This window comes from Ciconia boyciana, unplaced genomic scaffold, assembly GCF_034638445.1.
Source record: "Ciconia boyciana unplaced genomic scaffold, ASM3463844v1 HiC_scaffold_39, whole genome shotgun sequence".
Lineage (NCBI taxonomy): Eukaryota > Metazoa > Chordata > Aves > Ciconiiformes > Ciconiidae > Ciconia > Ciconia boyciana.
Window position 1 is genome coordinate 47,268 of NW_027328407.1, and position 26,912 is coordinate 74,179.

The following is a 26,912-nucleotide window of genomic DNA, read 5'->3' on the forward strand; positions in this document are numbered from 1 at the left end:
TAATTTTACATGCTGAAATGCAGGGCAGATGAAGGGAGCTCAGAGCTTCCAGGATCCCTGCTGCACAGTTAGGACTTCAAAGAACGGAAATGCCAGTAACGGTGCTGTCACTGTACTCCACATCAAAATTTTGCCTTCCTTTGTGTCTTTTTACTAATCTGGGATCTGTCCCTTGGCTGCCTTTGGCTCAAACTGAAACAACTCCTCTATTCCACTTCCCCTTTCTGATGAAAATTGTGGGAAACAGATGGAGCAGGGATGAATTAAGGGCAATTCTGTCTACGAGGTATAATCTTTAAATGAGAACAAAGAGTTTGCAGTGAGAGAAAAAGCACTGTTCTAAGAATTGCATGCCAGAGGCTAACCACTGAAAACTTACAGGTATTTCATCAGCTAAGAATAACTGTTGGGAAGAAAATGAAAGAGATTTAGTTCATCACCATGAAGAATACGAAGGAGTTGCCTTACAGCCCTGTCCTGTTACTGCTATTAGTGAGAGTAGCACTAATTTCCAAACATCCTTCAGAGCTTCTTTATTATTCCTGGGCTCCAAAGCTCAGCCTGCTCAGACCTTGAAAGGACTACCTCAAAACTCTGCAACCCAAATCTCTCCAACCTTCTCTCATGCATGCTCTTTTACCCCAGGACACTCCTCCCCATTACTTCAGCACACTGCCTGGTCTCTATTTTTTCATATGGGTGAAGTAAGGCTACTCCCTTGCAAAGCCTTCTCTTCAAAAGTCTTCTCTACCTGCTGATCCCACTTGTATCATATGCTTTGTACAGCTCCATCTTTGGTCTGCAGAGCTCCACTGGATGGGCAGTTTTCCTGGTTTTTTTCATGCGCTTTCACCTTCACAACCTTTTTGTATTGTGTGCATACAAAATACATTCTGAAGCAACACATTTATCCCCTACAGCTTCACCCATTTCCACCTGCAGACAGAGACATTTCCCCTTTGGAGCAGACATTGTGCAAAGCTGTTCCGTATATGGAAACCCACTTCTATGCTGCCTATACATTTGGGTTAAAAAAACCAAACAAAACAAAAAAAACCCATGGAGGGCTAGTTTTTTCAAAGAGAGTTTCACAGTTGCAAAGCAGCTTAAATCCATGAATGCTGAGAGCCAAGTTTGAAAGAGAGAGGGAAAAATAGTTGAAGCTGTGTCGTCCGGACTCACAAAATTCTCTGTCAGTAAAGAGAAAGTCCCACAGCCTGTGGGATGTTCTCATTATTTGGTCCTATGGGAAGCTGGGTTTCTTGGGTTTCTTGGCTCAAACCGGCTGCATTCACATTTCCAGCAAGGAGAAAAGCTCCAGTTGAGGCATCAAAATTTTGCCCATCCTGCCTGGAGAGCCAGGACAGTTGTGTCACACAACAGCCAGTGTCAGAGGGAAGCTGGAGGTAGTGTGAACTGAAATGGTTTGGGCTCAAATGGGAGCTCAGATCCTGAGCTGGCAGGACAACATTGGCTGCAGTCAGACGTAAGTTACCTACACGGCTGTGAGTTCAGACGTAGTTGGCAGGGTTTCTCACACAGCTCACTGAGGAGGGCAGGTGTCAGGGAGAGGGAGATGCTTCCATTTCCCAGGTCCCGGGAAAGTGCTGAAGCCATCCTTCCCTTGGCCTCTGGCATCCCATTTCTTGAGAGGCAAACCTGGTGGGGCTTCTGTCAATCCTCCTTCAATAATCCTTCAGCTGTTTGTGTGATTTTCCAAGGAATATCGGTATCTACCAAAAAAGCATTCCTCTGCCTAAATACCTGCAACGTAGCAATCTACATCTGTGGCAGCTGCTCTGGGCAATGTCCATTGAATCAGTACTCGGCATAAAAGTCATGATAGCCCATCCTCAGGGACACATCCAAAGCAGTTCAGATGAAGGCTGATCTTGCAAAAATCAGCCTTTGTGTCCTTGGGTGGCATGGATCCCCTTCTCAGGACAGACTCCTTGCCAGGAAGACACAGGCATGGGGCTAGCTCACCTGGTTCTTAAGGCATTTCACTCGGCATCCATTTTGATATCTTTTATATTTGGTGCATTGCTGTGACTACTCTTTCTGCACGGACAGTCATTACAAGACAACCATTTCCTAAGAGATAGTCAAAAAGGCCCTGTTATGGCCAAGAAAGCTCACCATGAGCTCTGGAGGGAGTGTGGAAGTTTATAACAATCACCAGGAAGATCCAGGAAGCTGAAGGTCTCTTCTGAAGAGTGAGTGACCCTGAGCAGCAGTGCTTGTCCACGTGTAGGTCTGGGAGAGAGGGTAGGGGGATGTCAGTGAGAAACAAGGGGATGGCTGGTGGCTTTAGCAAATCCTTCCAACCATGTCTGAACACAGAAACAGAAAGCAGTTGATGTCTGCAGGTGGAGGTTGAGGAAGAGGATTGTCCTGGGAAGATGGCAGGAAGGAGGGCCCTTCTTGTGCAAATCAGGGATGACAGAGACATTTCTGTCTGCTGTGCATGGCTCAGCCTGGCAGATGAGGAATGCCCACTGCTGGGGGTGGCTGTGCTCAGTCATGCCCCATGAGCTGACCTTGCTCTCTTCTTCCTTCACTCCCCACACTTGGATGGACCTCAGGAAACATCCATGAGCCTGGAGGATGCACAAACCTCCTGGGCTGAGGTCCTACCACTGCAGGGGAAGAGAAAGGGTTTATGAGACACGTGGGCATACAGGGAGAGAGTGGGGGGTGGGTGTGTGGCAGTGTGTGTGTTAAAGACAGGAAGAGTCGTGAAATGGCGGGGGGGCGGGGCGGGGGTGTCATGCTGAAGTTATATAGGTGGAGTTTTGATTTTGAGGCAGCAGAAGAAGAAGGATGTGCAGTTCAGTGCTGGGATATGGAGCTAAAGAGAGGATGCAAGCGAGTCGACAGGATGGGACATCTTTATCAGTTGAGGAGCATGAGCAGGGCTTTGGAGGAAGCCTCACAGCTTATTGGGAACTCACAGTCATTGGCAAAACCTCAGAAAACCACAGCTTTGTGTTGGAACTAACAGTCAGTAAGGGCAGAGAGTCATCAGTAAAGCTTGGGACATCATGGGGTTGACAGTGAGGTGGGGAAGCAGGGGTGGTGGTTAAAATCTGCAGAGAAAGAGGCACAGACACAGGACAGTGCAGGACAGCCTGTGGTGGGGATGGCCCCTCTGTGGGGGCTGGGACTGCCCAAGAGAACTGAAAGCCTTGTCCTTCCAACTATGGCTACTGTCTCTTCCACGGAGGTCCCCGAGAGGACACCAGGTACTCACAGCTCCAGCGCTTTCTTGCATCTCCACCCACCCATTCACTCCACAGAGCCTGGGAGGAGTCCTACCACTGTCCTGCACTCGGCATTGCACACCCCCACATCTCACTGCCCCCAGGAGGAGCCCTGAGCATCCCATGAGGGAAAGGATCCCCATTCCTAGGGGATGGGGGTCAAGGCTTGAACATACTGCTCCATGAAACACATCAAGGGCTTTCACAGCAACCTCCACATTTGATTTTCAACCTGTAACCAGTGCCTCTGACTTCCTGCTTCACCAGCCCCCAGGGACGGGTCCCTTTTCTGGTCACTCCCTCCATGGCCTCTTCAGTGATGGCCCTCAGTAAGGCCCACTAGCACCCTCAGAAACCTGGAGGTTTGCTGCTGACTTTTACTTCTCTGGAGGCCAGTGCGATCTTCTTTCAGTATCTGCAGTTCAGGAACTTGGCACCAGAGGGCTCATTAATATGCAAAACTCACTAACAAGCCAAGCCTCTGGGCATAATTTTCTTGATTCCTCAGTTCTTATCTGGTTAATTAGAGACATTTCAGAAGTGAAAAGATTTCAATAATAAAAAACAATAAGAAAGGATTTCTTCTTATTCCACTTTTCTTCATTTGTCTGCTTACAGATTAAGTGATCTCAGCAATCTCCAAATGGTATTGAAACCGACCATCTCCAAATGGAGGCTGAATATGCAGGGAAGTCAAGACCCTTTACGTCAGACACTCTACAGGCAGTCTTTGTCCCAACCCCCATTTCTCTCATCAGCCACCTGGGACTTAGTACAGCCTTGTTCAAAGCTGAGCTCTCCCACGGCAGTCTGTAGCTGCATGCTTCAGCCCATTGGCACCAGTTTCCATCTGTTTTACTTGGAGAACAAGCTGCACGCAGACACAGAAGGATGTTTCTTAATTGCCAAAAAAACAAAACCAAAGGAAGACATGGTTCAATACAAAATAAAATACACTGTTCTTCTTTAAATTAAGTCCACATGACCTCCTCTGAAGTCCACTTTTGACAGTGGCTGGCCTTAGACCAATAGAAAACACATTTTTGCGTCAAGCACAGATTCTAAAATCCCCCAAAGCACTTCTTGCCCTGGACTTTGTTTGTCCATATTCACTTCTGGCGAGTCACACACTGAAGTCCCAAGCTCCCTTGATTCACGGAGGGAAGCAAAGGGACAAAGTGAATGAAATGGTCTCTTTTGAATAGTCAAATCTGCACTAACCCCAACATATCTGGGTTACAGGAGCATCTTCAAGGACACTCGGCAGCATCTAGACCCACAGCGCTGGAGAGCTTGGGTGCAATTGTCCAGGCTTCCCTTTCTACTCAAGGGAGAGAAATGAGTTGTCTCAACTAAGATGCTTTGGCCTGCCCTGCCTGTCCACCAGCTCCTGCTCCAGAAAGGCTCCCATCAGCTCTGGGTCACATTTCCCAGTCCCATGTGGGGGCCCCAGCTACCCCTGGGTGTCTTGGAGGCACTGGACACCTCTGTGTGGGCAACTGCATCAACCCCTGAAGGAAGATGTTAGGCAGAAGTTGAAACATATGCAGAAAAGACCTTGGTGTAGTAAGTGTGTAGGAAGTCTTCGTTTTCACAGCTTTGATGCTGGTCTTTAAATACTCATTATTGTTTCATAGGCCATGGACATGGACCAGCAAGCTGATGACACTTTCTCTCCCTCTGTGTCAATACAGATTTATACATCTGGTCCCTTTTGACTGGTAACATTTGAGTTTGCTCAAGCAGCCCCTGCTTTGATTCCTCTCCACTCTTGGCTGTTTTCCTCTACAGTCCTGCCTTGAGGCACAAAGGCCTGGGAGACCTTGCTGGTGGTAACGGAGTCAAAGAGCACAGAAAATATCTCAGATCTATCTATACCTACTCTTTAGCAGTCATCCCATATTATCTTTGCTTCTTCTTTAACTGTCCCTGAAGTAGTAACAGCTTATTATGATGCCCTTGCATTTACTTTCAAGTCGCAACTGAGTTTTGATATAGACCATTGCCGAGCTTGGAGGATGCTGTCCTTGAAGACCAGCTGTACTGAGCTCTGCTGCCTTTCAATGCTGCTGACCATGAGATCTCCACGAAAACTCCCCAGAACAGGCCAAAGTCTGCTCCTCTAATGCCTGGCATCTGCAGTGTTCTGTTCTCCTTCATCAGTTTCTATGGGAGCTGGAACCCCACTATTTCAGGGGATCACAGCCAAGGCTTACACTGACCTTCAGTTCCCTGGCCAGCTCTTTCTTGCTTGCAAGTATCAGATCCAGGTTTGCATTACCCTTGCTGGCCCATCTGGCAGCTGTGCTAAGAAGTTCTCCCAAGACACCCCAGAAACGGCCTGGACTGTTTGCATGCTGCTGTGTTCCTCTTCCAGAAAATGCCAGGGTCATTAAAGTGCCCAGTGAGACCCAGGCTTCTACAGCCAGAGACTTCCTTGGTGTGCTTAGAGAAGACTATGCCCACTTTCTCACCCTGACTGTGGGTTCCCTGTTTCCCACCATGATGTCACCTTTACTGGCCCCTTCTCTGGCCTTCACTCACAAGGGCTCAGCCAGCTTTTCACTTGCCCCATTAAGGACCTCCATACATGCAAGCATCTTCTTCATTTTGAGGAAACCCAACTCCTGATCCTTCCAGCCTGTCTGTTCTGAAAAGCCTGCATCCATCCATTGCAGCACCCCAAGCTGTGTGACATGTCTCACCATGCCTTGGCAGTTACTCCATCGATGTTGAAAAGCACAGGCTCCAGCTCATCCTGTCTGTGCCCCTGTCTGGCTGAGGGCATCGGTGCACATTTGGGGTGTAGCACCAGGCCAAGCTCTGCCTTGTCTTAGGAAACCTGGTACCAAGTGTCCAAGACCCCATGTGTGCAAAGGCTTGGCTTCAGAGCAGAGGCATGCCAGCATGGTTAGCAGATGGAAACGTAAAGCTGAAATCGGATGCCAGGAGAGTGTGCAAACCCTGCCATCCCCAAGGACAGAGAGAAACAGGGCTGGCAAGGGCAGACCTGTCAGGAAACGGGGTTTTTTGTCAGTGGTGTCTCTGCTGCCCCTTAGGACCTTTGGTGGAGCTGAAGCAGACCTCCAGGAATGACAAGGTGCTACTGACAGGCCCACTGTGAAAATGGTTTGTCTGTTCCTTGCCTGTGTTTCCCAGGGGATGAGTAAAGGTTGGTAGAGAGAAAAAACAGAAGTTTGAAAGTGTAGGCACATACGTGGCAACCCCAGTGTGATGTGCTTCTTATTCATGGACTGTCCTACATCTACTGGATAAAAAGGGACAGATCTGGCCACGCTGCAGTGGTGGCAATTGGTTTCTTGCCCAAAGGCACTGAATCTGTCTGCAATGCTGTCTGGGATGTCAGACACACACTCACTCTGAATGGGGATGGCTTTCCTGTACAGGACCATCGCTGTCCCTGCCAAATGCATGTAGCTGTGTATGAGAGACTTGGCAACTCGCATAACAGTACAGGCCTGTAATTGGCATTAAATAGAGTAACTGCCCTGAATTTTATTAGGCAATGTGAGAATGTTCATGAAACCACCATCATTAAAGTCTGTGGAGCTCTACTCAACCCAGCTGATGGACAAGACAGAGAGAAACTTACCTCTCTTTACAGTACATGACTCCATTTCATCAGAGGAATCCCTGCATAGGCTGCCCAGGACATAACAAATACAGATAAGTTCTATCATCCTAAAAGTGGGCATGTGAGGTCATTTCAATTGGCAAAGAGATTCCCCACCAACCTCCAAGACAATGCCCCCAGATGCTGCCCTGCCTCTCAGCATTGCTCCTCTAGAGCTTGCAGCTAGCTCCACGTATCTTGGACCACCTCTGGCATTTCAAGTGTCACTAGGTCTTTGTATCTGAACACATCAGTCCTCGCCTCCGTCTCCAGTAATTACCATGGGAGCTGAGACAAGGAGCTCACATGCAGCTGTCCATGAGAAATGGTATGGCACAGGCAACAGCCCCAAACTGCCTCTCGGGAGCTTCATGCTGGGCAACAGGAAAAGTAAAATAACTAGGAGTGTGGTGCTGCACTGCAGCAGGAACCGCAGAGTGTCTCTGTGATCCCCATCCTGGGAGGTTTTCAGGTCTCAGCTCTAAAAAGTGCCACCAACCTGACCACGGGGTTGGTGGTAGTTACCCTTTGGGCAGGAGGTGTGGCTGGAGACCCCCAGCAGTCCCTTTCCCACCCACCCTTCCAGCAACCTGTGTCTTGCAGTATACCCTAGAAGAAGGGATTCAGCTGAAGGTGAGGGTATCTCTGCCATAGGCTCCTGGGAAAATGCAGAGAGGAAAGCAGCTCAAGAGATCTCTAGTCCCTTGTGCAGCTCAAAGCAAGGCCAGCTCTGAGTCAGACTAGCTCGCTCCATAAATGATTGTATTCATGAGAAGTCTCTAAACAGGAGCCAGGCATCTAAGCCACTGTCACAGACTTAGAGACAAGGCCTTTGACCAGCTCCCTGAAGACACCATTGGGAACACCTCACCTTTTGGTCCTGTACTGGTTTTGGTTGGGGTAGAGTTAATTTAACCATAGCAGCTCGTATGGTACTATGTTTTGGATTTGTGATGAAAACAGCCTTGATAACACGATGATGTCTTAGCGATTGCTGAGCAGTGCTTACACAGTGTAAATCTTTTTCTGTTTCTCACTCTGCCCTGCCAGCGAGTAGGCTGGGAGTGGGCAAAAAGTTGGGGAGGGACACAGCCAAGACAGCTGACCCCAACAGACCAAAGGGATATCCCATACCGTATGAAATCATGCTCAGCAACAAAAACTGGAGGAAGAAGGAGAAAGTGGGGGGAGGAGGTATTTTCGAGGTTACGGCATTTGTCTTCCCAAGTAACCGTTACGTGTGATGGAGCCCTGCTTTCCTGGAAATGGCTCAACCCCTGCCTGCCAATGGGAGGTAGTGAAGGAATTCCTTACTTTGCTTGGCTTGCACACACAGCTTTTGCTTTACCTATTAACCTCTCTTTATCTCAACCCACGAGTTTTCTCACTTTCACTCTACCAGTTTTCTCCCCCATCCCACTGTGGGGGAGTGAGCGAGCGGCTGTGTGGGGCTTAGCTGCCTACTGGCATTAGACCATGACAGTGGGGCTGAGCTGCCCACCGGGGTTAACCCACAGCAGGTGCAGAGAAGCATGATTCTTCTTTCCATGCCCTGGCATAGCTCCTGAGCCAGGCAGTGCTTTTGTTTGTCAAAAGAATCAAAGCAAAGCCTTGAACTTGAGGAATCTCAACTGAATTGCTGAAAGAGAGCTTCTCTGCTGCAGATTTAAGGCTTCAGCGGTAGGACCTGAAGAGAACTCTTGTTCTTCCTGTGGTCACAGCTGGACACTGGCTGAGGAGCTTTGTGTTGGGGTAGCTTTTGGGGTATGGGGTGGGGAAGGTTGTCTCAAGGACGTGTGCCGGGCACAGGGACTGAACAATAGCAGCAAAATTATGTGGCTTCTGGGTCCACAGTCCTTTCAATGCAAGCCCTGACACAGAGTCCCAGCCTCCCCCTCCATTCCACCCTTCGGGGGGACGATGGCACTAAGAGATGGCAAGCAGTGGACACCAATCCTTCTCCAGCCACTTCCCAGGTCTGGTGGAGCACCAAGACAGCAAGGACTTCTGGCTGTGCACCACGATCTGGTCTGGTGCTTCCAGCCCCCTCCCTGTGCTCCTCACAGGGCCCCAAGCTGGCAGTGATGCTCTGCCAGTGAGCAAGTGGACTGTGGGACCATGCAGTGACTCCACACTGGCTGTGCTGGTCAGGTGCAGCTGGACTGGGCACTGCCACTGAGCTCCTTGCCAGGGGTCTAAAGCTGTGGAATGAGCTCAGAGCATTTCTCGTAGATCGGGATGTTTTCCGGTGTGCACATTGAACCATCCTTGGGCTTTGACTAAATGAGACATGAATCACCCACCCGTGCTGATCTTGCTGGGTCCCCACAGCCTCCCCTGGGATGGCAGAGCCCTCGTTTGATTGTGGATACTTAAATATACCGCTTTGCCTTTGGGTGACTCCACCTTGGATGGTCCCTTCTTTTGGGATGGCCACCCCCAGGCACATCATTTCCCTGTCTGATGGATGATGGAAATGATGTTCCCCATCATTTCCAGCCTTCTTCTGTCCTGGGGACTCCAGTTTCCCCTCCGGAAAGCTGGGCAGCTACCATTCAGCTCTGCTGCATGCGGGAGAGCCCTGGGCAGGCAATTTGGAGCCCATTCACCATGTCCAGTGGCAGGGGGCACAAGCAAATGTAAGCTGAGTCCAGCCCTCATTCCCCAAAATGTCTCCCAGTGCCCTCTCCCCGTGAGCCCACTGAGAACCAAGCTCAGCAACAGGCCATGGTGAGTGCACTTCCTGGAGCCTAGTCTTGACTTCAGCTAAAGGAAGAGCCCAGCCTTCAGGAGCTGCCATGGGGAGACAGCCTTTTATTACAGAGATGCTGCTCAGGAAGCCACCTATGACACCCTAATGACACATTTACCAAAGGTAGGCACAGCCAGGCCATGCTTCTGGAGATGTCATATGCATACAAATATGCCTGTATGACCATGATCATTACGGCAAAAAAAAAGAAATTAACCAGTGAGGAGGGATGGGCAGCTCATTGCTGCTGAAGGTGAAAACATTGAATCCGTTTCTTCACTGCTTCTTTGAGCTCCTGGTTCCTCATGCTGTAGATGAGGGGTTTCACTGCTGGAGGCACCAACGAGTACAGAACTGCCACCACCAGGTCAAGAGATGGGGAAGAGATGGAGGGGGGCTTCAGGCAGGCAACCATGGTAGTGCTGATAAACAGGGAGACCACAGCCAGGTGAGGGAGGCACGTGGAAAAGGCTTTGTGCCGTCCCTGCTCAGAGGGGATCCTCAGCACAGCCCTGAAGATCTGCACATACGACAGCACAATGAAAACAAAACACCCAAGAAATAGGACAAAATTGGTGGCAATAAGCCCAACTTCCCTGAGGTAGGAAGGTGAGCAGGAGAGCTTGAGGATCTGGGGCACTTCACAGAAGAACTGGTCCAGGGCATTGCCTTGGCAGAGGGGTATGGAAAATGTATTGGCCGTGTGCAGAACAGCATAGAGAAACCCACTGCCCCAGGCAGCTGCTGCCATGTGGACACAAGCTCTGCTGCCCAGGAGGGTCCCGTAGTGCAGGGGTTTGCAGATGGCAAAGTAGCGGTCATAGGCCATGACGGTGAGCAGATAAAACTCTGCTGATATCAAGAAGATGAAGAAAAAGACCTGGGCAGCACATCCTGCATAGGAGATGGCCCTGGTGTCCCACAGGGAATTGGCCATGGATTTGGGGACAGTGGTGGAAATGGAGCCCAGGTCAAGAACAGAGAGGTTGAGGAGGAAGAAGTACATGGGGCTGTGGAGGCAGTAGTCGCAGGCTATGACAGTGATGATGAGGCCGTTGCCCAGGAGGGCAGCCAGGTAGATGCCCAGGAAGAGCCAGAAGTGCAAGAGCTGCAGCTCCCGCGTGTCTGCAAATGCCAGGAGGAGGAACTGGGAGATGGAGCTGCTGTTGGACATCTGCTGCCTCTGGGTGTGGAGCACTGAACAAGGAGGAAAGGGCAGTGACAAGTTAAGGGAGATTTCTCTGAGGGAAATCAAAGCCATTTCCACACTACGCACTCCCTGCCACTGTTCCATTTCGAGGAGATCTTCATTCAGCTCTGTGGCTGGAGCTCTGGGTGGTGCTGGCTGAGTGTGCCAGGAGGAGCAGGACCTCTGCCCGCTGGCTGCCATGGACTCAGCCCTGCTCTGCAGCTGTGGGTTCCTGGGAATGGTGTGGGCAGTGCTGGTGGTTGAATTTGTCAGATAAATCTGATCCTCATGCAAAAGGGCTTCTCAGTATCTGCACTCCCATTGCTAAGAAACCACAATCGCAAGTGTTTGAGAGAGAGAGGGTTTTTCACAGCTCTCTCCCATCTCAGCTGGAGATTCTCTTGGATTTCAGAAACCCTCATCATTTCTGCTGCACGCAGGGAGAAAAAAGGGAGTCCTGCGAGGCCAGAGGATTGCCTGTGGGTTAGTGCAGAGTGAGGGGAGCTGGTCTGTCCCTCTCTCTTGTTCCCAGCTGCCCTCTGCTTGTCCCTTTCTGAGACAGAGGGTAATCACACTCACATGTTAACCTCAAAAGACACCAGGCACTGCTGAGAGCAGAGAAATCCACTGCCAAGCACTAAGTGTCTCACCCTTTCTCAAGGTCTCAGCACCCCACTTCTAGCCAAGGACACACACGGTTCATTTCACCAACCCAGGACCATTTCCTTGGTCGTAGCGTCTCTGTGCTTCTCCATGGGGCATTCAGGTAACACCAAGATGCTATAGGTCAGATTTTCATCCTGGAGGACAGCTCAGTGCTTGGAAGGACACCCCAAGGAGATACCGAAGGGTCCTAATGATGGTATCTCAGTAAGGGACAGTCAGCCGATTCACTGGGGAATGACACAGACTGCATTGCCCACAGCCCCACAGGTTAGAGGAGAGCTTGGACACTTCATTCCCATGGACTCACCTGCATGGGAGGAATCACAAGAGCAGTGCCTGACTCGGCTGCTGCAACTCCCATCCCCAGAGAGCCTGACAGCAAGAACAAGAAAACAATCACAATAACACAGACTGGTGAAGAAACAAGGAGAAATGCAGTGATGGTCTAGCTGAGAGAGGCAAGTGGAGAGACAGCTGGGCACTCAGGACAGCGTTACCCTCACCCAGCTGTGCACAACACTTCCCAGACACCAACATTGCCAGGCAGCTTCTCTCAGCCCTGTGCTCTGCAGAGGGACATGGACACACAGCTGGAGAGCTGCAGCACGGCTCTCCTGGAGCTCTGGCTGCAGAGGAGGTGGTTCAAACCTCGGACCCCACAGCCCTGAGGGCAGAGGCTTTGCTGGGTGGGACAGGAGGCAAGGGGGCTTGCTCAGGGGAAGGGGTCTGCATTGGAGGGGATCATAGGGAGATTTCTGAATTCTCCCTCCCACAACATTTCTGGTTTTCGTTTCCTCTCATTCCCTGATCACATCTCTTCTTCCTGGAGATTTTTCTCCTGGGAGGTGTTTCCCTGTCCCTTGTCCTTTCCCTGTCAGCACTCACAGACCCCATCCCAACCTCTGTGCACTCACCCTGGCCCTACAGAAACCTGCCTGTTTGCAGGGCACTGGCTGCATGCATGGTCCTGTTTGCAGGTGGAAAAGAGCAGGTCAGAAACACCCTGATGGGGCCAGCAAAGGTGATGCTGGTGCTGTCCACAGGCAGAGGAGTGGCTGAAGGCACTCTAGGACGTTTCTGGCAGACCTATTGATCACTCAGAGTTACAGCTCAGGAGTCTTGGTGACTTCTTCAAACTTGAGAGCTCCCTTTTTCCACCTCCCCACCCCCCCAAACAGGAAATGAAAAACACAAAGTCAGGAAAGCTCCTTATCTTTAACGAAATCCCTGCATTGACCTTCCCCTTGAAAAGTCCCCTCAGAAATGCCCTGGGGATGATCCAGAGCTGTGAGCAGCCCTGACCAACACAGCACCCTCCTGACAGCAGAAGGACCCTCTCCTGCCAGCAGTTGCTTCTTCCACCCACAGCTTCTCCCCGCACTGCTGCTGGGAGCTCCCCAGGTAAGCTGAGAGCTGAGCCTGGCAGGAGACAAAGGTCCTGCCCCAGCACACAGCCCCTGGGGTGCAGGGGCCCTGCTCTGAAGGACAGCCCTGGGCACCTGTGGGTGCATCCCCAGCTTCACACTCTGCAGCCATCCCCGGGTGAAGGCAGCCGACATGCCCCATCCCTCTGATGGTGCAGCAGGGATGCCATCCTCCAAAGCAAGTCATTTTCTCTACCCTGGAGAAACTGTGAGAGCCCTCCTGGCTGATCCCGTAGGCTGTGGGATGTGCCAGCTTTAGGAGATCTTTCCAGGAGATGCAGATGCAATGCCCTGCAGGCAGAGACTTACCATGTAGAGGGATGTGAAGGTTATTATCCAAGTGAGCTCTCCTCTTTCCTGTCACTCCCAACTGCCTTTAACCTCTCTCTCACTTCCCTCACCTCCCCTCTGCACCTGCAGGCAGTGCCCTCAGCCCTGCTGCCCTTTGCAGAGGAGCTGCTCCTGGGCAGAGCTGTCTCTCTGCAGCGCTGCCCGCTTGCCATGAGCTCCCTCCATCCCAGGAGCCCAGCCCAGCTCAGCAGCAGAGGACCAGCCCAAGGCAGCACTTTCTCTGCCCCCTCTGGGCTCCCTCCAGGTGTCCCTGGGGCTGCAGGGGAACCTGCTGGGAAACAGGCTGAAGTCAGCACTCATGTTCCCTCCCTCACCTGGGGAGAGACACTTACTTCCAGAAGTGTAATTTCTCCTCTCACAGACAAAATTTCATCTAAATATCACCTTTTTTGGTCTCATTGTTAGACAGGACTCTCAGACAGTGGCAGGCAGGGATCTCCCTTACCCCTGCTGAGGGAAGGGATTCAGCTGAGTCAGTGGAGCATCTCATCCTGCGTTCCCATTCCAGTATTTGAAGGAGACTCAGCTCCCTCCCATGCCTGCCACAAACCCACAGGAGGTGGGATTCCTCTGGCCTCTGTCCGGGTGTGCACAACATACGCACCTGCATGGGAGCTCCTTCTCTCAGCTTCCTTGCTAATTAATGCAGATGGAGGGCAGCAGTGAGGTGTTCAGATGCAAATACCTGGTGACATGTGAGTTGCCAGTGGTGGTCCAAGATACCTGCAGGTAACTGCAAGCTCTAACAGAGAAGTTCATAGAGCCAGGGCAACATCTCGGGGATCATACATGAGCCTGGTAGGAAGTTCCTTTGGCCAAATGAAATGACAACTGCTGCCCAAATAAAGGCCAAAAGAACCTTTTCCTACTCAGTATGTTCATGGCAGTTTATAGAAGTATTCTTATGAACAAGTGCAGTCATGTCCCAAAAGGAGAGCAGGACCCGGCACTGAGCCTTGTTGAATCTCATACAATTGACCTCAGCCCATCGATCCAGCCTGTCCAGATCCCTCTGCAGAGCCTTCCTGCCCTCAGGCAGATCAACACTCCCGCACAACTTGGTGTCGTCTGCAAACTTACTGAGCATGCACTCAATGCCCTCATCCAGATTGCTGATAAAGTTATTAAAGAGAACTGGCCCCAGTACTGAGCCCTGGGGAACACCATTTGTGAGCAGCCGCCAACTGGATTTAACTCCAGTCACCACAACTCTTTGGGCCCGGCCATCCCGCCAGGGTGTTTTCCCAGAGAAGGTTGTGCTCATCCAAGCCATGAGCAGCCAGTTTCTCCAGGAGAATGCTGTGGGAAACATTGTCAAAGGCTTTACTAAAGGCTAGGTAGACAACATCCACAGCCTTTTCCTCATCCACCAAGTGCGTCACCTTGTCGTAGAAGGAGATCAAGTTACTTGTGTACCAGTTTATTTGTACTTTACAAGTAAGAGTAAATTGTATCCCATCCCAGGTAGAAGCAAGTTTTCTCTTCTCCTCCTCCTGCAGTGGCACCATAAAGAACATATCTTTTACAACTCGTACCACCATCTGGGGGTGAGTGGCAGCTTGGAAGGTGGCAGTTAATGTAGCCGTGTGCGGGACAGCGGCTGTAGGAGGAGCGGTGTTTGCATTTGACTTTCCATAGTCTATAGTTAGGCACCATCTCCCATCGGTTTTATAACTGGTCACACTGGGGAATGATATGGGGAGTGCGTTTGGGAGATAAGGTGTCTTTTTTCTAGGTCAGCTGTGACCTCCACAATACCCATCCAAGCAGTGGCAGAGAGAGGAGAGTGAGGGACATCACTGGTTATTGTTGAGTCAGGCAGCGTGGGTGCAGCTCACAGCAGGCGAACTATGCCAGTTCACTGACACCCATGGGGAGCTGCTCATTTTCACTCAGCTAACCAAGGACACTCCTGGCAGACACAAGACCAAACACCACTGTCCAGTCGTTTCCAAAATCGTCCGTGTCATACCTCAAAGCCCAAACCATTTTCCTTCCCTGGAACTACTTCTAAATGGTGCCTTGTTATCCTTTTCTCCCCTGGCAATCACAAGTTTACTTTAGCTACAGGGCACATTTCACTTTGGCCCATAAATCCTGTTATTTAACCCTTTCTTGGCCGGGTTTAACATTACTTCTTTGGGCATCCAAACTTGAAATTATTAAAATTTTAGATCCTATGTCAATTGAAAATTTTGCTAGTTATCTTTGACAGCCCATTGGGACATAAATAAGAGAGCCGTCTGTGTTATCCTGTTGATGAGCTTCCATCAGGTGGTTTATGAGATCAGGGAAAGTGCCTGGGGTTCTGGGGAGCCTGTCTTACTTGCTGGAGTAAGTACTTACTTATCTGCTGTCTGCATCAGCTTGGGATTGTCCTGCTGGTGTCGGTTCGTCCCTCCCCATTTCTCGACGATGATTTACAGTGCTGTGCATTAAGTCTGCCCAGGTCGGGATGGGTCAAAGGTGGGCTTGGCTGCCCCGACCCTCCTGAGCGTGATGTTGTATGTTTTGTCTCATTTCATCCCTCTTTGCAATGAGGTACGATTTTAAGGCAGCAGGGGCTCCCCTTAGCAGTGGTCTCATGGCTGGGGGGTCCACACAGGCAGAGAGAGGGTAATTACCATGTGCACCCCTGTCGTTCACAGCCTGCAGGCAGGCTGCTTTTGTAACGGCAGTAGAAAGTTCGCTTCATGATCTTATTGGCATAGCAGTGGCTCCCCTCTATCCCAAGGCTCTGTGCCCCTGCCCAATAAGCTACTCAGCGTGTAATAGAGTGTGGCTCAGCGTTAGGGGCTGCTCCCTCATTCAAGAACACTCCTGGTCCCCCAAAGCCATCCGCTTTGCCTTGCTCTAACATCATATGCTCTCCTCCAGTTAAGGAGGCACACCACAGATATTCAGTCTCGCTCTCGCCAGGCTTCTGCCCATATTTTTCAGGCATATTGGCCAATTGAAGGGGGTCCCATGGAATGGTCCTTGTGCCATTTCTCTGGTTGCCCCCTTGAGGTCTGGCAGATACCTCAGTTTTAATAATAGGGGCTACCTTAAATTCTGATTCATCTCATTCACTCTCATCCCTAAATTCTTGGTTGGGGTTCTCCCAAATATCTCCATCCCAATCTTCTGGGGGGACACAATTAGCTTACGAATTTTTAGAGGATCTAGTGGGTTGGGGGCCTGAATTATCATGAGTTCGAGTTTATCCTCTACCTGCCTTCATTTTTCTTTTTCCTCCCCAGTTGTTTCAGCAATTGATCTCTTCACAGATATAACAGCATTCCTGGTCGCTTTCTTTGTTCACCCTCACCTTGTAACACTCTCATTTCCCGATCTTTACATTCCTTATACTGATATGCATCTCCCAAACAGGTTCCCAACATTTGCCATATTATTCCCTTCTCTTTACCATCTTTCCTTTTCCCTGCTGCAACGTTTAATTGTTTCTCCATCTTACTCCAATTATCCCGCTTTTCATGCACCCAATCATCCACAATTTTCGGTGAAGGGTTACCTTCGTGCTTCCGTAAGTATTCGGTGATTGAGTCCGTCCCCCTGCAGAATACAGCAATTTTTGTCACAGGTGAATTATTAAGAGAAGTCACTGTTGTGGGGTTTACTAAAAGTTTTTATTAATTATTAAACGATGATCAAATGACAATTAATTGATGATTGAATGAAAATTAAATGATAATCAAATGGTGATTAAGCAATAGTTGAATAGTAATTAAACAGTGATTTTACAATGATTTGACAATGATTGACATGATAATTTAGATGATCATTTAGATGGAGATTAGACAATGGTTTAGACAATGATTTAGACAGTAGTCAAAAACTCTGCTCCTTAATATGATTCTAATATTTAAGCTATAGCTGGATATACAAATAAATGTTGGTAGCATACAATATGCATTCAGGCCTAATGTAAAATGTCACCTGCCTTGTTATAGATATCAGAAACAGAGTAAGGGGTCTCTCAGCCTTGACGAGTAACCTTGAGAAGTGTCCCTGCTCAAAGGACAGATCATCGCCATGCAACCTGTTGCCGTACAGGAGAGCTCAGTGGGCTCGGGGAGGATACAAATATTTATAGCACAAAGGGATGGACTCGTAGTCAAACCCTCCTTTGGTGTATGTGCAGGAGGGCAGCTGCAGCAGTTTTAGGTTTGTCTACTCCCAGCTCGGGCTGGTACTGTTCCTCCTGGTCAGACGTGGCCGAGACCCCTTAGTGGCTGAGAAGATATGGCCTAGCACAGCTCTCACAGTTTGCACAGCAGGACTGATTTCAGTCAGGGCCACTTGTCGGTGATGCTTGAACCAAAGTGCTGTTCACTAATTCAGAGTGGGTGCATCTGTCACGGTGTCCTGAACCACTCTCCATTCTTACGTCCCTTTGCCTGCTGTCTCTGCACAGCCTCTCCTGGCATTGCAGAGTCCTCAGTAGCCCATGGGCTCCTCAGGTTCACCTTTTCCTCTGGAAGAACCTACCTTATGACATTACACATTTTATGAGGAGCCACTCACTGCCCACCCAGACTCATACGCTGTCCCTGGACTTTCCCTGAGGCCTCCTGGCAGTTCCTGATTATCTCCAGGCCAGCATCTGCCATCATCCCCACCAGAGGTGTGACAGTGCCAGCCAGATAAGTCAAAGACCAGTTGCTGTCTTCTCGGACATTTGCAACCAAGAAGGGAGCTCTCTATCCCACCTTCAGTCTCTAACATATCACGCTGAGACTCTTAGCTTGTCCCCCTGAATCTGTCGGAAACCCCAGAACAGCAAGAGGCCTGTTTTGGGAGCAGCTCCTTGGGTGTATTCCTGACACCAGCTTTGGAAGAGGCACCCGGTCGTCTGGCCCTGTCCTGAGGAGCCCCTTTGGTGACGGTGGTGCTGGCAGGGAGGCCAGCTCTGACACAGTGGTTCACATGGCCTTCTCCTGCTGCAGCCACAGGCATGCCACTGTGGAGGCAACAGGACTGTCACAAGTTACATGAGACCTTAGCGCTCACACAAAAGCAAGGGCACAGCAGCACAGGGGGGAAGTGAGGAGACACCAGCATGGAAAAGACCAGGTCCTGCTGTTGTCCATGTTCACACAAGATATAAGTGATGGGAGCGGGGGCAAACAATTTTCTGCCGGTTTCTTTATTGTGTTTATCACAGGGAGCCTGGCTCCGTTATGTATAAGAGGTTTGGGGCCAAAAAGAAAAAAAAGTAGGAGGACAAAAATAGTATTATTTAAGGGGAAAATATATCATCAAAGCTATAAACAAAAGAAGAACGAATGAAAGAAAGAAAAAAAACAAACCAAAACAAAAGTTTTGGCATTTCCTGAGATACCCTGGGAGTGCTATGAAGATGATGGGCATCTTATTGATGCTGCAGTAGGATGTATTGAAACACTTTCCTCAGGGCATTCCTCAGATCCTTGTTCCTCATGCTGTAGATGAGGGGGTTCACTGCTGGAGGAACCACCGAGTACAGCACTGCCACCACCAGATCCAGGGATGGAGAAGAGCTGGAGGGGGGGTTCAGGTAGGCAAATGTGCCAGTGCTGACATATAGGGAGACCACGGCCAGGTGAGGGAGGCACGTAGAAAAGGCTTTGTGCCGTCCCTGCTCAGAGGGGATCCTCAGCACGGCCCTGAAGATCTGCACATAGGACAGCACAATGAAAACAAAACATCCCAACACTAAACAGGCAATAACCACAAGAAGCCCAACTTCCCTGAGGTAGGAGTGTGAGCAGGAGAGCTTGAGGATCTGGGGCACTTCACAGAAGAACTGGTCCAGGGCATAGCCATGGCAGAGGGGTAGTGCAAATGTATTGGCCGTGTGCAGGACAGCATACAGAAACCCACTGCCCCAGGCAGCTGCTGCCATGTGGACACAAGCTCTGCTGCCCAGGAGGGTCCCGTAGTGCAGGGGTTTGCAGATGGCAACATAGCGATCATAGGCCATGATGGTGACAAGACAAAACTCTGCTGACAAGAAAAGCAGAAAGAAAAATACCTGAGTAGCACACCCCAAGTAGGATATGGCCCTGGTGTTCCAGAGAGTATTGGCCATGGATTTGGGGATAGTGCTGGAGATGGAGGCCAAGTCAAGGAGAGAAAGGTTGAATAGGAAGAAGTACATGGGGGTGTGGAGGCAGTGGTCACAGGCTACAGCAGTGATGATGAGGCCGTTTCCCAGGAGGGCGGCCAGGTAGATGCCCAGGAAGAGCCAGAAGTGCAAGAGCTGCAGCTCCTTCCGTGTGTCCATGAATGCCAGGAGGAGGAACTGGGTGATGGAGCTGCTGTTGGACATCTGCTTATTTTGTGCAAAGGGCCTGGTGAGGGAGGAAAAGGCAGCGACAAGTGAGGAGAGACTTCTCTGAGTAAAACCTATTCCATCTCAGAGAAACAGCCCGCGTGGCCTCTCTCTTTCCAGGAAGGCCTTCGTGGAGCTCCCTGGCTTGAGCTCTGGTGAGTGCTGGGTTGGGGTGTAGTGGGGAGCAGGGGACTCTTCTGCAGAAGAATCAGTCCTGCTGTGCAGCCACAGCTAAACAGGAACCAGGAGTGATCTCAGGGGCAATTTACTCATGGTTTCAAAGAGCTTTTCAGGATTGTCCTTCCCAATTCACCCAATAGCAGAACCAAGCCTCGGGGTTTTCGTTTTGTTTATTGTGCTCCCGTTGCCCCTCTCCCATCTGGGGAGTGTCTTCTGAAGGCAGAAATCCTTGGCATTTCTGCTACACTACAAGTGCTATACTGAGAGTCCTGAGAGGCCAAAGGACAGACCCTTAGTGCAGACGGAGGAGAGCTGGTCTGTCCATCAGTCTTGCTCCCAGCTGTCCTTGGCTCACACCTCTTTGGTCTGCATGGTGATCACACTCAGATGTTCCCCTGAAAGGAAATTGGATTCTGCTGGGAACAGGTGAATCCACCTGAAAGGGCAGATGATCTCCACCCTCCCCTCCCCAGGGCAGATCTGTGCTCTTCTGGATGCCCTAAAAATGGGGTGTCCTTAACGGGCAGTCAGCCTTATCCCCATGCCATGGACTGCTTTGCCCAGTGCCCCACAGAGCCGCCTTGCACCCACGGAAACATGAGCATGGCAGGACGTGCAGGATCAGCTGCTGAGCTGCAGCTGAAAGCCCCTTTCCCAGAGAGCCTGAAAACAAGAGCAGCAGCACCAGGGAGGGGTGGGGAAACAAGGAGAAATGCCCCAATGCTTCTGCCAAGGGAAGCAGGGCCAGGACGGACAGACAGGCACTTGGGAGAGTCTCCTCTGCTGCAGAGGAGGCAACTCCTGCCCTGGAACCCCTGACCTTGAGGGCAGAGGCTCTGCTGGGTGGGAGAAGAGCCCAGGGGGCCTTGACTGGGGAAAAGGCATGCTCACTGAAGGGCTGACAGGGAGGTGCCCAGCTCCCCCTCAGCCTTTGCTGTCAGCACTTCCCTCTCAGTCCCTGCCCTTGTCTCTGCTGCCTGGAGCTGTCCCTGCCAGGATCCCTTTCTCTGTCCGCATATCTCCTCCCTGCCAGTGCTCACAGAGCCCATCCCACACACTGGGTGCCTCAGCTCTGCGTTGCAGACTCCTCCTGGCAGCAGGGCACTGGCCAGGGCCATCTTTGTGTTGGCAAGTCCTAAGGAGCACATCAGATGAATCCTGAAGGGGCCATAAAGGTGACATTGGTGCTTTCTGTAGGCAAAGGAATGGGTGAAAAAACTTTATCAGGTTCCCTGGGAACCTACTGATAACTCACTGTAACGCTGTAGGAGTCTCGGTCATTTGTCCAAAACTAAAAGAACCATCACCATTCCTCACCACCACCAGCACAGCAGGAAACTGAAAACGCCTTTACACAAGGTAGCCCCTGCCTTGATACGCTTCTTGAAAAGACCCCTGGGAAATGTCCTGGGGGTGATGAGGAGCTGTGAGCAGCCCTGACCCATGCTGCACCCTTGGGACAGCAGAAGGACCCTGCCCTGACGGGGGTCACTCCTTCCACCCACAGCCTCTCCGTGCAGTGCCATGGGGAGCTCCCCGGGCAGGCTGAGTGCTGACCCTGGCAGGCAGCAGACTCCTTGCCGTGGCACACAGCACCCAGGGGCACAGGGACCCTGCTGGGAAGGACAGCCCTGGGCAGCCCTGCCTGCACACCCGGCTTCACAGCCCTGCGGTTGTTCCTGGGAGAAGGCAGCGGTCATGCCCTGTCCCTCTGACGGTGCAGCACGGAAGCCCTGCTCTGAAGCATGTCCTTCTGCCACAAGGCCAATAAACCATAAGGCAAACCCTGACGCTAACCCTCACCCTAACCTAATCCCATCCCTAACCCTAATCCCAACCTAACCCTAATTGGTCTAGAAATACCAGCACCTGTGTAACTACAACCTTAACATCGTATCAGGCTGAGATTCCCATGGTAATGTCATGAAAAAAAAAAACAACACACAAGAAATTTGGGTACAGAGGCAGACAAAGTGGGGTGGCCAAACAAGCATCTTAGTATCACCTTGTCAAGGTTTTAGTTTTGATTTTCTAGTGAGAGCATAGAGTGAGGCAATTCCCTAGGACAATTCACTCTATTCACACTGTGCTTCTAAGATGAATGCATGAGTAATGCCCATCTGCTTTTTTTGGAAGCATGCATATGAATTATCAGGGCTCCTCCTGTGTTTCCAGGCACTGAAACCCTACAAAAACATGTTGAAGAAAACAGAGAAGAATATCTCTGTCATTGCCTAAGGGAAAGAGAAAGGGAAACAAAAGCACTGGTTACATCGGGCATCAGCTTCCTGTGGTATTGGGGAACTTCCGATGTGTTCCTTCATTTGAGTCTGATCTCTGCACTCTGTGGCAAGAGGCAGAGGCAAAAATCACCTTTTAGGAAGAAGCAGTGAAATATATCCCTTCTCATTTGTGTGTGTTTGTCTGGTTTTTGGGGCTTCTGTCTGCATGTGAAAATCACAGAAGCCAGCCTTAGTACTGATGGCTAACCCTTCCAGTTGAGCACCATGTTTAATGGCGCTTTAAAAGCCCTCCATTAAGAACTACAAACTGCTGCATCACAATGTGCCTGAGCTTTTTAGACTTTACCTTCATGAACAGATAATTCCTAGATAAGTGCTAGAACATTGACATAGGAGAGATGAAGCATTAGGCATCCCAGTCCCAAAGCACTTTTCTGGTCTTCTTTTGCCTGCTAGTTTCTGCGAGATTGGGAAATGACACCTCTAAAGCCTAGCAGCAGAGTGCAAAGGGAAAGAAGTGACTTAGTAATCCAAAGGGAGTTATTCTTCTCTGGGGCATGTGGGCATGATGGAAGGCAGCACTTGGGGTAGGTCTCACTATCCCTGGCTTTGCCAGTATTCGTCCCATTATGTGTGTGACGGGTATGTGCATTGAGTCTTCAGAACTTCAGGAGCCAGTGATCCCAGAATCCCATCTCCTTGGTGACCCAGTGGATGTCAGCCATCACCGATTTTCTCAAGCCACTCTCCTGAGGTCAGTGTAAGCCTTCCTTAGCTACCGTCACGGGGTTCAGTCATGACTCAGCCTCTCGGGGCTGTTTCCTCCTCTGTCAAGGATGTTGTCCTTCTCCTACTTCAAACCCCAACATGAGCACCTGCTTAGTGGGTCCCAAGAGAGCTAAATGTGAGAATGAGCTCCAGCACGGGGCTAGCATGATGAAGCAGGTAAGTTCAAAGTTCAAAGAAGACAAAACGACCCTTTTTACTCATTAAAATGTTGACTAGGATTCAGATTGAACACCTGCAATGTGTAAATGTAAGGAAGTAATTTCTGCTTCCTTTGTAGCCACTGAAGGACGCCTTTATCTAAAAGGCAGATTTCTTAGGCTCATCCCTCCTTAGACCTTTCTGAAAGAAATGGACACTTCCACTGGAGAAAACCATGTCCTTGGAGATAGTTTCCCCTGGAGGGGGTTATTTGTGCTGTTGGCTATAAAGCTGTGGAAGCAGAATAGAACTATCTGGCTGAAGTGTTGGATAGCTCAACCATTAGGACTAAAAGAATATATCATGCCAAGATGGCTATTTTTCATTTGCAGAAAGAAAAAGTCTGTTTGTGCTTTCTGCACTTGGGTTCACACTCAGAGCCTGGAGAGACAGCTCACGTTTGAGAAGTATGAACGGGAAGGTAGACAAGGATTGTGTCATGTCACTAGGCTGCTTACCTCTATATTTATACAGATTAATTTGGCCCCATTTTGTAAGAAATGGACGACTGAGTCTGACCAGGGTAGCCTTGCACCACTTTATAGCCAACAGCACAGAAAACCCCTTCCAGAGGAGATCATTTCCATGGAGATGGTTTTCTCCAATGGATGTGTCCACTTGATCAGCTAGTTCAGCATGGAGAATAAATGGCTTTGGGGTCCTATTTGGATGGTTCTTTTTTTTTATCATTGTTACTTTTGATTTTTTTCCAATTCAAAGTCATGAATTTGATTTCAGGGTAAGATGAATATTATTGTTGGTGTTATATAGAATGACCGAGAAAGACAGGGGAGGGTGACCTGGTAGACATGGACCTAGTAGACAGGTTCCTGACCTAGCAGACAGCAACCTGGGGCAGGTGAGATCAATGTGACTGGGATGGTGGGCTTTGCTCTGGGAGTCCAACAGAGCCATGTGAGGGCTCTGTGAGGTGTCCACACGTGAGCTGGCCTCCCTCACTCCTCGCATACACAGGGATGATCAGAGGCTGGAGTCCTTCCCTTGCACACGCACGGGCAGTGCATTGCAGCAGTCTTAGGGTCTGTCTGGCTTCCTGCTGCCATTCCCAGAGGGTGGGAGGCACCGCAGCCCTGCGGTGCATCACCCTGCTCTGCACTCGACTCAAGGAACCCACCGCATGAGGAACGGACACGGGGACCTAGATGCAAGGCAGCACATCGCAGTGGTGGTTGTCCAGGGGATGTTAATGGCAAGCTGCAGGTCTGTGACAGTGTCCCTCCTGCTGTCATGCTCAGGAGATCCCCACCACCAGCAGCTCCCCAGGATCTGATCCAGTCCTGGTCCCCAGGACAGCATTAGGGTCCTGGCCCTGGGGCTCCTCTTGTAGCTCCGGCTGCCCCAGAAGCACAGCACCCTGCCCCAGCTGGACACCCAGGCATGGGATGCTCTCTTCATTTCTGCCCTCCATGGCCATGGTGCCCTGCTCTTCTCCCTGGACATCCCTTCTCCCCAGAGAGCCTTTCCCCAGGTGAGTGTGTCCATGCTGGCCTGGCTGGCCGTTCCTGCACCCCTGACCATACTCCCCACAGGGCCCGGAGCTGGCGGTGCTGCTCTGCAGAGCGAGGGGGCTGTGGTGCCCTGGGGCCATGGGGTGACCCTGCAGTGGCCATGCTGGGAAGGGTGAGAAGCAGACCCAGCCAGACTGGGTCAGACAAGGGATCACTGCTGCTGAGCCCCTTGCCATCTCCCACTTCTAGCTGGCCTATGACCAAGGAAGTTGCTTAGTAGGATCATGAGACGTTTCCATATGACATTTCCTCAGCCACCTCCAGTGTCTCCTAAAGAGCCTGTACATCACAGTACCCAAAGCTGTGCTACCTGTCCCACCACGTCACCACAGCGGTTCCCTCAGAAGCTCTGTCATGGACTAAGGGGCTTCCGATCCACCTGGCTGTGTCCCAGGCTGAGGGCATTGGTGCACATTTGGGTTGCAGCAGCTCAGCAAAGACTTCTCATGGAGAAAACTGGAACCAAGCACCCAGGACCCCACGTATGCAAAGGCTTTGCTACAGAGCAAAGACGTGCTGGGAAGGTGGCAGGTGGCAACGTAATGATGAAATGAGATGCTCGTGAAGACAACAAACCCTGCAGTCCCCAAGGCCAGAGGAAAACAGGCCTGGGCCATGCCAGCCTTGAAGAGAGGAGTTTGCTGCCAGAGGTGACCCTGCAGCACCTTGTGCCCATCTCCAGGAACACAAGGTACCCCTGAGAAAGTCCCTGGGTGAGGTAAGGCTGCAATCCAGCCAGACTGTGGACATCAGTGGTGTGGGGTTTTCTTCATATGATCACGGGTAGAGGTGGGTAGAGGACAGGGGAGAAGAGAACCGTCAGGGGTTTAGAGTACAGGGACATGAGTGGAGACCCTGGTGTGATGTGCCTCCCAATCTTGCAGCAGCCCTGGGTGTAGACGAGATGGACCTTGCCTCCTTGCCAGGGTGTTGGCATTCCGGTGCTGGCAAAAAGGCACCGGACCCCTTTGGGAGGCCCTGGTGTCTCTGCCCAGCCCCCACTGCAGCGGGATATGGCTTTCCTGGAGGTCCTGTGCCATATTTGCCAGCCACATGCAGTTGTTCTGGGCCCCCCAGGCACCTGGCATGGCACTAGAGGCCTTTCTTATGCCATTAGAAAGAGCCTTGAAATAATATTGGTGCCTGCAATGCAGGGATGTGCCCGTGCCTGAGATTTGTAGTAAGCTGAGCTCTAGTGAGTGCAGTGGAGGGAGCCCAGAGAGAGCCCTGACCTTCCTTCTGGTGCACTCCTCCTTTTGGTCAGCTGGAAGGCCAGCAGCTGCCATGGACATGTGAGTCTAAGAGATGTTCAGATGCCCTAAACATTGGGTGTAACCTGAGGTGAGCAAGGGACCCTCCCTGCCAGCCCCCCAGCTCATGCTCAGGCAGGTGTGGGTGTCCCATGTATGCTCCATCAGCGCTTGCAGACACAGCCACAAGTCCTGGACCAGCCCTGGCACCTCAAATGCCACCAGGTGTTTGTGTGTGAGCAGCTGACTGCCACCCTCCATCCCCATGGATCACAGAGGGAGCTCAGGGCAGGGGCTGCTCTGCAGGCACCTCTTTTGTGCACGCTGAGCTGAAGCAAGAGGAATCTCAGCTCCTGTGGGGTGCATGGGGAAGAGCTGAACCCCACTGCAGTCTCTGGGCTACTCACCAGAGAGGAAATACCTGATGGACTCAGCTGAATCCCTGCCCTACATGGTGGGGAAATGATCCCTGCCTGTCACTGCCACGGTGTCCTGCCTGGCAAGGGGACAGGGATAGGGGTTAAGGGAGACAAATATTGAAACCCTTTGTAGACCACCACGGCGTGTTAGGGCAAATCCCACTTCTAAAATCCGTCTCTCCAGTGTTCAGAGAGGGACAGTCAATGATTGCTTCAGTTAGCGTCTGCCTACGCTCCCCAGGAGAGACCCTGCTGCCCTTCAGGAGACGTCAGCCCCTGGAGCCCCAGGGACACCTGGAGGGAGCCCAGAGGGGGCAGACAAAGTGCTGCCTTGGGCTGGTCCTCTGCTGCTGAGCTGGGCTGGGCTCCTGGGATGGAGGGAGCTCATGGCAAGCGGGCAGCGCTGCAGAGAGACAGCTCTGCCCAGGAGCAGCTCCTCTGCAAAGCCCAGCAGGGCTGAGGGCACTGCCTGCAGGCACCGAAGGGAGAACAGTGAGGCAGAGAGAGGTTAAAGGCAGCCTGGGCTTGGAGGATGCTGAGAGCTCACTGAGGGAGAAATCTTCACAGCCCTTGACACCGTAAGTCTGTGGCTGCAGGGCAATGCAGCTGCAATTGCTGGAGAGATCTACAGAAGCTGGCACATCTCACAGCCTGTGGGGTCTGTAAGTACAGTTCTCACAGTTTCTCTAGTGCAGAGGATAAGGACGTC

The 26,912-nt window shown here is 51.0% G+C and overlaps 2 protein-coding genes across 2 annotated transcripts; both read right to left on the reverse strand.

Moving 5' to 3' along the window:
• Nucleotides 1-9,887: 9,887 nt before the first annotated feature.
• On the reverse strand, nucleotides 9,888-11,755 carry LOC140645817 (olfactory receptor 14C36-like). Its single transcript, XM_072849285.1, has 2 exons — nucleotides 11,733-11,755; nucleotides 9,888-10,890 (listed from the first exon to the last, which is right to left on the reverse strand). Exon 2 carries the CDS (start codon nucleotides 10,821-10,823, stop codon nucleotides 9,888-9,890), a length of 936 nt encoding a protein of 311 aa, XP_072705386.1. The 5' UTR covers nucleotides 10,824-10,890; nucleotides 11,733-11,755.
• Nucleotides 11,756-18,653: 6,898 nt separating this feature from the next.
• On the reverse strand, nucleotides 18,654-19,592 carry LOC140645853 (olfactory receptor 14A16-like). The gene has a single exon (XM_072849316.1). The coding sequence runs from the start codon at nucleotides 19,590-19,592 to the stop codon at nucleotides 18,654-18,656; it is 939 nt and encodes a 312-aa protein (XP_072705417.1).
• Between the last annotated feature and the right edge of the window lie 7,320 nt (nucleotides 19,593-26,912).

What these genes read in the sequence shown, in the direction of transcription:
- LOC140645853 (XM_072849316.1), bottom strand. Translation starts at nt 19,592, where the DNA reads ATGTCCAACAGCAGCTCCATCACCCAGTTCCTCCTCCTGGCATTCATG.
- LOC140645817 (XM_072849285.1), bottom strand. Translation starts at nt 10,823, where the DNA reads ATGTCCAACAGCAGCTCCATCTCCCAGTTCCTCCTCCTGGCATTTGCA.